We start from the raw sequence: 13,241 nt of genomic DNA, 5'->3' as shown, positions 1-13,241 counted from the left end.
AATCAGTGAGACCTGAGGGAGCCCTTGGCACTTTTCAAGACCATTTCCAAAGCTGACAGCAGTCTGCTCCTTCCAACCTGTGACACCCCTTTCTAGGGCCCTGCTAGCTTATTCCACAGTTCAGGACTCAGGGAAGGGCTCCTCAATCCCCTTGGCGACCTGCTGTAGCCCCTTTATACCCTAGGGCAAGCTGTAAGGGCAGGGCAGCCTGGGAGTGCAGAGAGAAGAGGGGACAAGCAGGGCAGGCCTGGAATGTAGGGAATGCATGTTCTAGCAGCTATCCCTGCTGAAAGTGTCCCGAAAAAGTGAAACATGTATGTTTGTGGCATAATCCTTCACTTCTTTGGAGAATAGTTCAAAAGGTCCAGGAGTTCTGGGATAGATCAGTTCCAGAACATGCATTATATTCCACTGTGTTTGGAAACTGCCCATCTGGATCCTGGAGACAAGAATCAGATTTCCTGCTAATGTGGAACAGGTATCGTGATCCCCTCGTTGAACACAGACTCTGAAGAGTGTGTATTTCACAGGAACTGATTGTATCTGCTAGGGTTAGAACAGATGACTCACAGATCTTGTTTTCTTTCTTTTCCACCAGGTTCCTGGGCAGATCGGTCACCACTACACGAAGCAGCAAGTCAAGGTCGCCTTCTCGCTCTGCGAACATTGTTATCACAGGTAAAATAGTACTTATGGCTTGAAATATGTCCCTTTCCCGTGAGCCTAGAACATCAATTTTCAAGAATAATCAACGCGACAATAAGAAAGCTGACTAGTAAATGTCCCCTCTCTTTTTTGTTTTAACCCCTATTATCAGTCAGTTCATTCATTTCCATTTATCTTTGAAATTTCTCTATAAATATTTTGGTATACTCTTATGTGTTAATAGTTCCCATTTCTCATAGAATATACCTGTTCACTGATAGACCTAGTTCAGCAAGAAGGAATTGTATGTCCGTATTATTCATTAAGCACTTCAAACACGCTTAACTTTATACAATGTGGACAGCTAATTGCAAAGGAAGTTTTACTCATAAAATATCCAAAAAGGGATCATCAGAGCAGAAGCCTCAGCAATCTTTTTTACATTAACGGTAACATGTGGTGGGGAGTTGCCCACAGACGGGACAGAACAATCATTTTTCCACCTCCCTCCTCCTCAGATTCATCAGGGAAAAAATGAAAAGCAGAGGTGCTTTACCAGCGTGGAAAGGACACTGGCTTGGCCTGTGCATTTTTTAAATTTCCCAACGTGATTCCAATGTACACCCAGATCTGGAAGTCATTGTCCTAGTCCTTCCCAGTATCAGGGAGAAAGGCATGTTCTCAGACGGCTGAAAGGGAAGGAACGGTGGTGTTCCTCTGGGACTTTAAGGCACCTGGACTCCAGGCTGTACTTAGAGTGAGTCATGATCTTGATGCCCCTCATTTCCTTACCTAGAGAAGGAACATGTAGGTCCAGAGGCTCCTTTAGGGCTCTCCAGTTCCATGATAACCATGCGGCCATTTTGTTTGCTCACCACTTGATGAGAATAAAAACAAAAAAACAACAACAAAAAGACACCTGCAAAAAAAGTCAGTGATTTCTAAAGGTAACCCCTAGCTCCCTACCCACTACTGAAAGGGTCATTCCATTCTCTGAAAGGAGAGCCGTCTTAGGATATTTTTCAACATGTATCTCGTATCCACTGACACGCCAGCCAGAAGAGTCAGAGGCTGCCCCGAAAGCCCAACGTGAAAGGAAATCCGGACCTTTGCAGACTCTGCCACCTGGTCAGCCCAGTGTGGGGCAGTTAGGAATTAGCTCCCCGAGTCTGACCGCTGGCTAGACAATTCGAAATCTTTGAAAAGATAACTGAAAAGATCTAAAAAGTTGCCACTTGCTAGTGACCAAGATCTGGCAGGGTTATTTCCTTGCCTTCATTTTAAGATTCCTCCCATCCATTCTGGTGTTACAGACATGGTAATTCTTAATGCTATGGGGATTTGGATGCAAAAATCTTCCTAAGATAGTGTTTGGTATGATTGTCAATAGATAATGAGTTGCCAAAAATAGCAAGAAAGCAAAGAGTCTCATGTACTAAGAAGATTTCATTATTTTAGTCTGACATTATTAGTTTAACTAGAATAAGGATGTTTAAAGTGTTTACTTGGTTTTGATTGGATAAGCAAATAAAGTGGAACAATTTCTATCTGCTTGACACTGTAACAATAATTGCTTTCCATGCATCATGTCATTTAATCCTCATAATGACCCTAACATCTAAAGGTTAATGTACTCATCCAAATTAAAATAATTACTGAATCATGGAACAGGGCTTTAAACCTAAGTGTAACTGACTTCATAATCAGAGATCTCAATCTAGTATAGACCTTTGTCACCCCTATCTAGGGACAAAATTCACAAAGCAGCTTACTATAATTTAGAGTACTCTAACCCCCTGGTCTGGACTGATATAACTAATATTACAGCTCCAATCAAAACAAGTGATCCAGCCTATGAATACTCTTTAGTTCTACAAAACAAAACAACAATAACAATCAAAACAATTCATAAAGACCAAAGAAAGTTAAGGAAGGAGAATTTTTAAAAAAACATGCTCAATCTCTTAAAATACATAAGGCACTCGGGTTTAGAAAGGGTTGTGTTATAATAATGAGGAGTTTTGACAACTGATTGACTCTATGGAATCAGAAGTGGCCTCCCCTGCTGAACTTAAACCTGATTTCCTGAGAGTCTTTGGTCTTGTATATCCCTCTCTAATTATATTTGTATAGATGATTTCATATAACTTTTTGCTCACCTTTCAATATGATTCATGTCATATTTAGGGTTATAATGTAAATGCAGTAACCATAGACCACATCACCCCCTTGCACGAAGCCTGCCTCGGAGACCATGTGGCGTGTGCCCGAACTCTACTAGAAGCTGGAGCTAATGTAGGTACCCGTCGAAACCATGAATGATTTCACATCTACTGACTAACAGAAAGGAACAAAGTTCTCACTTTTCTTTTCTTTCCTTCTTAGTAGTTTTCCAAAATAGCAGAATAAAAATCATATTGCTTCAGTCCCTTCAGTGTACTCTAGGAAGGATTTCCAATCCTTGCAAAAATGGGTAGCATTCTGCATAATAATACAGAAACACTCTCTAAGTTATTTCCCGCTTCTGTGATTCTAAACAACAATGAGTGGACCTCTTGATGCCTGTAATAGTTGCCCATCTATTGGATGATTTTTTTTAGATGGATTCTCAGAGAATTTCCAAGTTCTCTAATTCACATTGCTACCAGCAGGATGACCTGCCTCATCACAACTCTTGTCAACATTCGTGGACCTGTTTTCCTAAGTGAAAGGCACCTAACCATTGAATTAGTTTCTGTGTATTTGATTCTGGATATGTATTTCTTTTCATGACATTTACTAGCTGCATGCCCACTCTTGCAAACTACCGGCCACATCATATTTCTGTTTCTCTCTTGGCTTTTAAAAGCTTTGCTTATTGATGTGTAGGAGCTAAATATACTTGGTCGTATTTACTGCACACGTTTTCCCAATGATTTCTGTTGGATCGTGTACCTGTTTTAAATGCCTCGCATTTCATCACGGAGGACTGTGAGTCTCAGTCTTAAACTTTGGCTCGGTTCAGGTAAATGCCATCACAATAGATGGAGTGACCCCGTTATTCAACGCATGCTCACAAGGCAGCGCTAGCTGCGCGGAACTTCTTTTGGAATATGGTGCCAAACCCCAGCTGGAGTCCTGTCTTCCTTCTCCCACCCATGAGGCCGCCAGTAAAGGTAACGTAGTTATCGGAGTCAGTGACAAGGGGACAACATTCCTTTAGCAACATGCAGTGCTCCATTTTTCTTCCAGTGGGTCACTGCTGGCAACAGCGTGGGGTGAGGTGCAGGGGGATGGATATTGAAGAAAAGTAAACTCATCTCTACCTTATGTTGGCAGGTCATCATGAATGCCTAGAAATCCTGATATCCTGGGGCATAGACGTTGACCAAGACATTCCTCATTTAGGAACTCCTCTCTATGTGGCGTGTATGTCACAACAGTTCCACTGCATCCGGAAGCTTCTTTATGCTGGTAATTTTCTTTAAAACATCTCCCATTCTATCCATACTCACAAGCAATGATTCAGGTCCATATTTATTTCTCTATATAATCTGTATAAAGATATCTCATTGCTGAAAGTGTTCCTGGGGTGCCTGGGTGGCTCAGGCAGTTAAGCATCTGTCTCTTGATCTCTTGATCTCAGCTCAGGTCTTGATCTCAGGGTCTTGAGTTCAAGCCCTGCATTGGGCTCCATGCTGGGTGTGGAGGCCACTTAAAGAAAAAAAAATGTTAAGCATTGTTGCATGTAAGTATATAACCCACAATAAAAGAATTGCATTCTTGATAACTCTACTTCACCCCACAAGTCCAAAAACCCTACTTATAAAGGTCATAAAATTTAAAACCTCAAGGTTGACTATAATGTCACCAAATATGTATCTGTCCATGAATAAATCCATCAAAAGAAATTTTAAGGATAGTAACGGCTTAGATAACCTTATTTTCTACCAATAAGAACTCATGTGTTTTCTCAGACTTTGTCCTGTCCCATTTACCAAAAAGGACTGAATGGCCTTTTCCTCTTACTTGAAACACACCAGTTCCTCAAGGCTCAACTTTAGCCTCCCGAGAAATTTGCCTTAATCTTTTGAGACCATAGTGGCATCTCCCACATAGGAATGGGAGCTCTTCTAAGGATGTGGATTATGTCCTTTCCCTCATCAACTCCTTTCCCTACCACAGTGCCTGTCATGCGGTAGGGGCCTAAAACACATGTAAAATGAGTAAATGGACTTCTAGGCTCTTTACTGTTTATGCAATCATTTGGCCTCTGATATACACTGACAGAGAGTTTTAGTAAACTCTTCCTGTGTTCCTCACATTATCTTAGGTAAATTATAAGCTTCTTGTAGGCAGTTTCTGCAGTTCACTCCCATTACATCTAGTAAGAGTCTTAAATGTGACCTCTGCTAGTCAACATTGACACATTGCTATTTTCTGGCTGTGGTCTCCCATGAATTTGTAGAACTAGAAGAGTTTTTTATTACCTTGTTTTGTTTTGTTTTGTTTTACTTTGCTGAGAATATTAATCTTTCCACCAAATATTTTATATTGGGTAAAAAAGATACTGAGAAAGTATTACAGTAATTGTGGATTGATTGTTATTAACAGGCTCTGTTCTCCCATAAAATTAGCATAAGCAACAGAGTTTATGCTTTCTCTATGGAGATTTTGTTATGGACTATCATTCTTTTACTAAACATTTTATATTTTTAAAAATAAGAAAACAATTACATTTATTGAGATTTGAAAGTAGCAGGAAGGCCTAAAGGGACTCTTAAAACGTATTGCTTCTTGTAAACATCATTAGTTTTACCAATAGTTTCAGAAAACCGAGTTGAAAGGACTTATGCATTTTTACTGATAGATATTTCTCGGTGTCCTAACCACTTATGTACTGGAAAATGAGGTTATTATTCTTTCCAGCATTATACAGTATTTATTTGTTGCACATGCATTGAATGATTACCACGTGCCAGGGCTCAGACTAAGAAAAAATAACTATGCAATAATAAATAATTTAACAGGTAAGGTTTTTTTTTTTTAATGCACAGTTTTTAAAAAAATATTTATTTATTTGACAGAGAGAGAGATCACAAGTAGGCAGAGAGGCAGGCAGAGTGAGAGGGGGAAGCAGACTCCCCGCTGAGCAGAGAGCCCAATGTGGGGCTCGATTTCAGGACCCTGAGACCATGACCGGAGGCGAAGGCAGAGGCCTAACCCGCTGAGCCACTCAGGCACCCTAATGCAAGATTTTTTAAAAACTTTACTTTGCGTGTAGAAATATAATGTGCCTTTCTACTTAAAGATGCTCAATGCTTTTGTATATTTATTGATTTATACTCTATGAGTGAGAAGTGACAGGAAAATCTGTATTCATTTTACCTAAATGGCTCACACATCTAAATTCATGAGTTTAGGAAACAAAAAGAGCTCTATTGCCTCAAAATAAATGAAAAGACGAAGAGCATTAAGCTCTTAAACAATCCTAAGAAATATCAATTACGATGAAAGCAGATATGAGTGAATCCAATTGTTTATAATACTGTGTTTATAATAGTAGTTAATGGGATTACTTTGGAGACTTCAAAAAATTTAGAAATATTGTTGACTATGGCATCTTTCAAGCATAGAAAAAAAATATTAGGGAACGTAAGTGTGTGTACTCTCTACCCAGATGTACCAAGTTGTAAGATTTAATATCTGTATATGTATATATGAAGTGTATGTATATATGTATATGTAGAGAGAGAAAAATAACTCATTACATACAGGGGTGAGGTCCTCTTGGTGTTACACCTTCCTACCTGCGCTGAGGTACCTGACTGGTCTAACAGTTTTGGTTTGTATTTATCCTCATTCCTTATTTACATGTAGGTGCTGATGTACAAAAAGGCAAATATTGGGACACTCCATTACACGCTGCTGCCCAGCAGTACAGCACGGAAATTGTAAACTTACTGCTTGAGTTTGGAGCAGATATCAATGCCAAAAACACAGAGCTTCTGCGACCTGTAGATGTAGCTACTTCTAGCAGTTTGGTGGAAAGGTTATTGCTTCAACACGAAGGTAAGAATACGTGCACATTTAAAAACACAAAAATATATTTGCCTGAAATAGACAAAACTGAACAACTTTTTGTTGGCATATGAGCTGATAACAGCATAACATTTAAAATGCTTTGTGTGATGGGGCGCCTGGGTGGCTCAGTGGGTTAAGCCGCCGCCTTTGGCTCAGGTCATGATCTCAGGGTCCTGGGATCGAGCCCCGCATCGGGCTCTCTGCTCGGTGGGGAGCCTGCTTCCTCCTCTCTCTCTGCCTGCCTCTCTGCCTGCTTGTGATCTCTCTCTCTGTCGGGTAAATAAATAAAGTCTTTAAATAAAATAAAATAAAATAAAATGCTTTGTGTGAAAGCAGATAATTTTTTTTAAAGCAGATAATTTTTTTAACTTAGTTTCTCTCTATAAAGAAGATATCACCATGATCTTAATTTTCTCTCTTTCATCTCACCTAAGCTTTATATTCATTTGGTTAAGTTAAAAGGTTCCATTTGTTTTAACAATACATAATATGCAATTCTGTTTAATGTCTGCTAATAAATATTTGGAAACATGCCCTATTTTCTAAGGGCATGCAGCTTCTATGATGTGTTGTAGAAACAGAATCAGGAAATATTTTCACACCTAAGACTTTTGTTATTCATAAAAAATCTCTCTCTTTTCTTTTAAGTTTTATTTATTTAAGTAATCTCTGTATCCAGTGTGAATCTCAAACTCACAACCCCAAGATCAAAAGTTGTATGCTCTTCCAAAGGAGCCAGCCAGGTGCCCCTTAAGCAGATTTTCTTAAGCCTGGTTCAGAAACTATAATAAAATTCATTTTGGCTTAACTAGTAAACCTAATTTGAGAAAAAAATATAATGTAAAATTTCTCCCTTTAGTGCCTAACACTTCTTGAGGCTTTTGATTTATATCTTCCTTGAAAAGCAGAATTTATTTCTGAGGTTTGAAATGCAACAACAGTATCATAAGCCTGAAGATGTTAATGTTTTAAAGAGCCCATATGGAGGGGGGCCTGGCTGGCTCAGGTGGTTAAGCATCTGACTTTTGATCTCCGCTCAGGTCAAAGCTGAGAGTCATGAGATCCAGCCCTGCATCAGGCTCCTCACCAGGGGGAGTCTGCTTGAGATTCTCTCTCTCCCCCTCCCTCGGCCCCTTCCTCCCATGCATACTCTCTTTCTCTCTCGAATAAATACATAAATCTTTTTTTTTTTAAAAGAACCCATATGGGATATACCACAATTATAATAAAAACTTATAAATAACAGCAATATAAATGCTTTTGCAAATACCCCTGGTATAGTGGTCATACTACCCTAGTTTGCTTGAAAGCACTGTAGTTTATTTATGGTTTATTTCATGCATCTTTTAGCGTATGCAAGTCCATTTCGATTTTAATAAACAAATACCTTCCTGTCTTTTGCAGCTACTCCAAGCACTCTTTGCCAACTTTGCCGACTCTGTATCCGAAACTACATAGGGAGATCAAGATTGCACCTTATCCCACAGCTCCAGCTGCCAACATTATTGCAGAATTTCCTACAGTACCGATAAAGCAGTGAAATAATTCTGAATACTTTCAAACTCATTTCTATTTCATCTGCATAGTGTATATTTTATATTGAATTATGTTACCGATAGAGTGTAAGTGACTAAGGGGCCCCAGGACAGAGGCGAATTTAAATTTTAAGTGCACTAGTGAGTACTACTGTTTTATGCATTTTTACTGTATTTTGGACTATAGCATTTTTAACATCCCTAATGTTATTAGTCATTCCCATGTACCCTTTTGGATTTGGGGGGGACAAGGAGGGAGGAAATCCCCGTTTGTCTTTTTAAAGTGAAAAAGAAAAAGTGAACTCTTACTAAAATTACTTATTTTAAAATGCTTCCATTCTTCAAATAATGCATTAACTTTTAAGTGTTCCACTGTCATTGATTATCTCTCTCTGTATTTTTCATATTAATGCAAAATATGCAAATGGTTTAGAAAATAGCAACTAATATCCTTTTTGAAATAAAGATGGCTATCATTCAGGAAACCCACTATGCTGAATGTGCACCTGTCGTTACAATGATCAGCTTGTGAAGAAGAGATAAATTGTCCCTCCCTGCAAAGGTCGCACTAGTCACTTCACCACCTTCAATGTCCCCATTCCAGAAACCGGTGGGACTCTGGTTATGCCTCCTTTGGTCTCGTCCTGAGATGGTTGGTACATTATACCCCTGCTAAGGCTGTTTTAAGACCTCCTCCTTCTTCAGGGAAGCCTCTGAGGGTCTCTCTTCAGTGCATTGTACATAGACTCCAGCCTTCTTGCACCTCAGAAACTGTCTCTAGCTGGTAGGGTTTGGACTGAAGGAATTGAACTTCATACCCAATTGATAAAGAGGCCTCCGGTCACGCTGCAGGATCAGGGCCGTCCAAGGCTGTGGCAAACAGATCGAAATCTTCTTAAATTGTGGGGTTTTCAAAGAAAAGAAAGAGCGGGTGCCACTTAGCAAACTCAGAGACCTTATAAAATTTGCCCCATACATGGACCTTTCTAGTGCTGTTTCTGGTCCTTCTTACACAAAGCAAGGGTTCAGCGTAGACTGTATTAGCAAGGGAGTATTGGGGTACAAAGTAGTGTCCTCTGCAAGGATTAATACTGTGTTTATTGTCTTCTGCTTTAACTGTACTTCCATGCAGTAGAAAACATAATAAAACAAATTTTGTGCCTCCTTTGTAATTTAGACTAGATTTGAGTCTATTGTGGACTAAGAAATAAAATAATCTGGATACTCAAAACTGTGGGAAGTAGAAAATATTTTAGTGAGTTTTATAAATTAATCAAATTTTGATAAAATATTTTGATCACTATTTTAATAACCCAGGGGCCTATATTCCTTTCTTTTTAGTTCTTAGCTGACTTTTGGAGACCCATGGGAAGTACACTATTCTTGAATATAACTGCAAAGTCACTTAGATTGCATTTTTTAAAAATCATGTTTAGATTTTCAAAAATAGTAGGCTGTAGCATGTTTGTTTAAAAATGTCTTTTATGTGGCTAGAGAGTTTTATATGAGTCTATTTTACTGAATATCACAGCCTAACAAATTTGTAATGTCCTCATGAATAATGTGCATTCAATTTCTTTATTATTGAGTAACCTCATTACATATAACTAGGTATTCGGACTGTTTTTCTAGTTAAACAGTTTTCTATTACTATTTTCCCTGAGCTAGAGGTAGTCTTAGAGTGTAAGGTAATGTGATTCATCCCTTTTCTTTGGTTTTGTACCAATAAGAGAAGTAAATAACAAATATGAAAATTAAAATGGACACCTTAAAATTTTAGTGTGCTGGTATCTTGTATCTTTGCTTGAGTGTGATTGTCTTATCAAAGAATTGTTCTCATTTAAATATATCATCTGTTTGTTAATATATTAAAGTGTGACTATTATCCCTGGAATAAAACACCTTTTCTTTTCTCTCTAATTAGTATTTGATTTTCTAATTGAAGGTAATGGAGAATAAGATTCAATTGCTCTAATTTTTTTCCCCTCCAGTTTTCAAATCATTGTATAATGGGCATTAGGTGTAGAGTAGTGCACATTGAAATAGACACCTCAAAGGTCTTTTAATCCAAATCTTATTATATGTGCGTATGTGCACATGAATGCCTGAAGATCCAAGGACAAAATTCCACAAAGGCAAAGACCAAGCCAAACCAAACTATTGGACTTGAGATTAAAGAAATGCAGTGAAATGAACATTGTAGCAAGTTTTAGAGAGTGATCGGGGGCAGATCACGAAGGGCCTTCTTAAGGAAACTCACAATAGGAAGATCAAAAAACAGACTTGCTTCTCCTTGAACTCATCTTGCCTCCCTGTCTTTGCAAATGCTGTTCCTTCTGCCTGGAAGGCAGCCTAACTCCTTCTGCTACTTTGTATTGCCTCTTCCCACCATCCATTACTAAAATACTACTCTTCACTTCCAGTTGCACTAAGAATGGTGTGTTTCTCGTTCAACAAAATATTTATATCAAATAAAGCTCTCTGAAGTTTCTCCTGACGGGTGATAAGTCAAAGACAACCACTGACTTGGATGGCTGTTTGGCTCCTGTGGAAGCTGGGTGGCTCTTACTGGGGGACTGTGGTTATTGTACACTTCATTCAGGCAGGAACACCAATTAGAGCTGCTTTCCTATTTGAAGGGTCTTTACTGGAATAAATCACCCCAGTCTTTAGCAACCGTGACGCTGTTCCTGATCTGGGGAAGTACTTCCCCCCCTCTATAATAATCTGCGAGAATGACCAAAATTAGTGTGCTTTAATTTAGAAGGAGCAATAGTGCATACTCAGGATCTTGCCTCAGTCAAATCTCTTGTTCTCTGTCACAAGATCATCCGAGTTTCGGAGAGTCTGAACATCCCATGGAACATCCCACAGGCCCGTTCTGTTGATGATATCTTGCTGACGGGATCTGAGGAACAGGGAGTAGCACATTCCTCCGATGACTTGGTCAGAGGCAGGTCAGCTAGTGGTGGAGGGAAACATCACCCCACCTATGAAGCGGGGTATCACTCAGCATCCGGTCAGGAAGGCAGCTGGAACTATGCACATGAAACACAAATTTAATATAAGGGAGGGTTAAACAGATGGCTGACCAACTGAAAAACTAAAACGGGACCATTATGGTGTGCGAAACAAAGGCAAAAGAAAAATAAATGTCCTGACTACTTCCAGCCCACTGACAAGTCGCCAAAGCAGGCAGAGTGACTTTCCTCTGGGGACTCAACTACCTTGATGTTGGCGCTTCACTAGGGGCAAGAGGCAAGCCTAGCCTGACCTCCCCTTCCCCTACGCCAGGACCGTGTAAGCCTATTTTAACATATAAAAATTCCTTTAGAAATGTCCTTTATCTGTAAATCCCCCAAGATACATGCTGGCAATCATCCCCAAAGCATATAACCCACCAATATACATCTAAAGGGTCTCATGATGAGTGTTTTATGAGACAGTAATAAATGACCTTTCCCCAACAATAGCTAGCCCCCTCAAGGTTCTGGAAACCTTGCTTCCAAAATTCGTTAGAGACTTTCATTATCCATAACCCCCTCCCAACTTGAAAGTATCTAAAGGGCCACTCCTCATGACCCCATTGCCAGGACCTCTTTCTGCCCATGGGTCCCATCCCCGCGCTTTAATAAAATTTTGCACCAAAGACTTTGGCCCTCCACTTCGAAACCTAATGTCCTTCCTACGTCAGTCAAACTAACAGAAATAGATGATTCAGGAAGCAATTGCCACTGCTAGAACAGATTTAAGAAATTAGGGTTATAAGAGCCTAGAACTTGGAGGGAAAGTTCCATAGAATGACTCTTGAAGGGGGACGGTAACTACGGGGCTGGTGTCAACTCTTCCAGAGCTCAGAAGGGCCGTCCTGGAGTAAAATCCCTGTCTCTGGAAGGAGGGTCACTTCTCAGCGTTTGCTAAACATCTGAGCGAGTATGATGAAATCTGCTCCAGGAGAGCTAAAAAAAAAAAAAAAAAAAAAAAAAAAAAAAAAAGTTGGAGACTGGAACCAGCTGTCACTGCCAGGTTAAGCTTTGTTGCTGTGGTGACACCCTGGTGAAAGGCAAGCAGAAGGGGAAACAGCAAATCTCCCTTCCCTTCTCTCCTCCTCTTCCCCTCCCGGCCTCTCTCTAGCTCCCCCTATTGTCACAATTTAATAAAAGTTTTAGCAAAGGAGAAATCACACTGTGGCATTCCAACAAGCTAAATATAGAATGGTGTGTCTGAAACAGAGAGGTGTCTGCCTAACAAGTGGCACCTTTATTACAGGAAAGGTCTGACTCTTAGCAACACTGCTCAATTGGGCCCTAATCTCCCACCTTAGCCGTTACTACCTGAATATTGCGTTAGACTTCATGCCAAAGCCTAGGCATTTTTCTCTAACCCTAATGAGTTATTTCCCCAAACTCATTCAAAGACTCTCAAATCTCAGATGATATCATCTGTGCTTTTGCGTATAGCAATCATTCTGTGTGGAACTTCCCCGCCGCCCTCATCCCACAGATTCCCTATATTAGAAACAATAATTTACCCTTGTTCTAGGCTCTTTGCATATTGTTCATTTAATCCTTAACACAACCCTCTGAGGTACACACTATTTATTTTCTTCTTTTACAAATAAAAATGGTTATATAACTTGCCTGAAGTCACATCACTAATAAAAAGTAGACCCGGTCCTCCAAAACCTCTGTCATAAATAATCTAAAATACTGCCTTATAAGATGCAAATCAAAGGTCACTTCGTCCGAAAGGACTCCTAGAGTCCCTCAGGCCAAATTGTTTGCTTCCTCCCTGATACTAACATATTTTTATCGTGGCAGAGCTTTTCAGTGTACATGATCTTTTTACTGATATTTATATCTGTGTACCTTCTATAAATAATCCAGCACACAGCTGTCTAATGGAACCTCCCGCAATGACAGGGTAGCTGCACTCTACAACACAGCCACTGGCCACATGTTGGTATTAAACAGTTGAAATGTAGCCAGTGTTACTCAT

At 39.6% G+C, this 13,241-nt stretch overlaps 1 protein-coding gene across 5 annotated transcripts in view; it reads left to right on the top strand.

The window, feature by feature from the left end:
* ASB5 (ankyrin repeat and SOCS box containing 5) overlaps positions 1 to 10,161 on the top strand; it is a 49,689-nt gene extending 39,528 nt beyond the window's left edge. For all 5 annotated transcript variants that reach the window (XM_032869839.1, XM_032869842.1, XM_032869843.1 and 2 more), the window contains 6 exons: positions 599 to 678; positions 2,833 to 2,940; positions 3,650 to 3,800; positions 3,964 to 4,098; positions 6,505 to 6,696; positions 8,113 to 10,161. In XM_032869839.1, coding sequence (XP_032725730.1) covers positions 599 to 678; positions 2,833 to 2,940; positions 3,650 to 3,800; positions 3,964 to 4,098; positions 6,505 to 6,696; positions 8,113 to 8,240 — 794 coding nt within the window. In that variant the 3' untranslated portion in view covers positions 8,241 to 10,161. The remainder of the gene's footprint in view (positions 1 to 598; positions 679 to 2,832; positions 2,941 to 3,649; positions 3,801 to 3,963; positions 4,099 to 6,504; positions 6,697 to 8,112) is intronic.
* The last annotated feature ends 3,080 nt before the right edge of the window (positions 10,162 to 13,241 follow it).

This window comes from Lontra canadensis, unplaced genomic scaffold (assembly GCF_010015895.1).
Source record: "Lontra canadensis isolate GAN:19392208 unplaced genomic scaffold, GSC_riverotter_1.0 scaffold39, whole genome shotgun sequence".
Taxonomy (NCBI): domain Eukaryota; kingdom Metazoa; phylum Chordata; class Mammalia; order Carnivora; family Mustelidae; genus Lontra; species Lontra canadensis.
The sequence above is the reverse complement of the archived record's forward strand: the minus strand, read 5'-3'. Positions and strand labels throughout refer to the sequence as shown.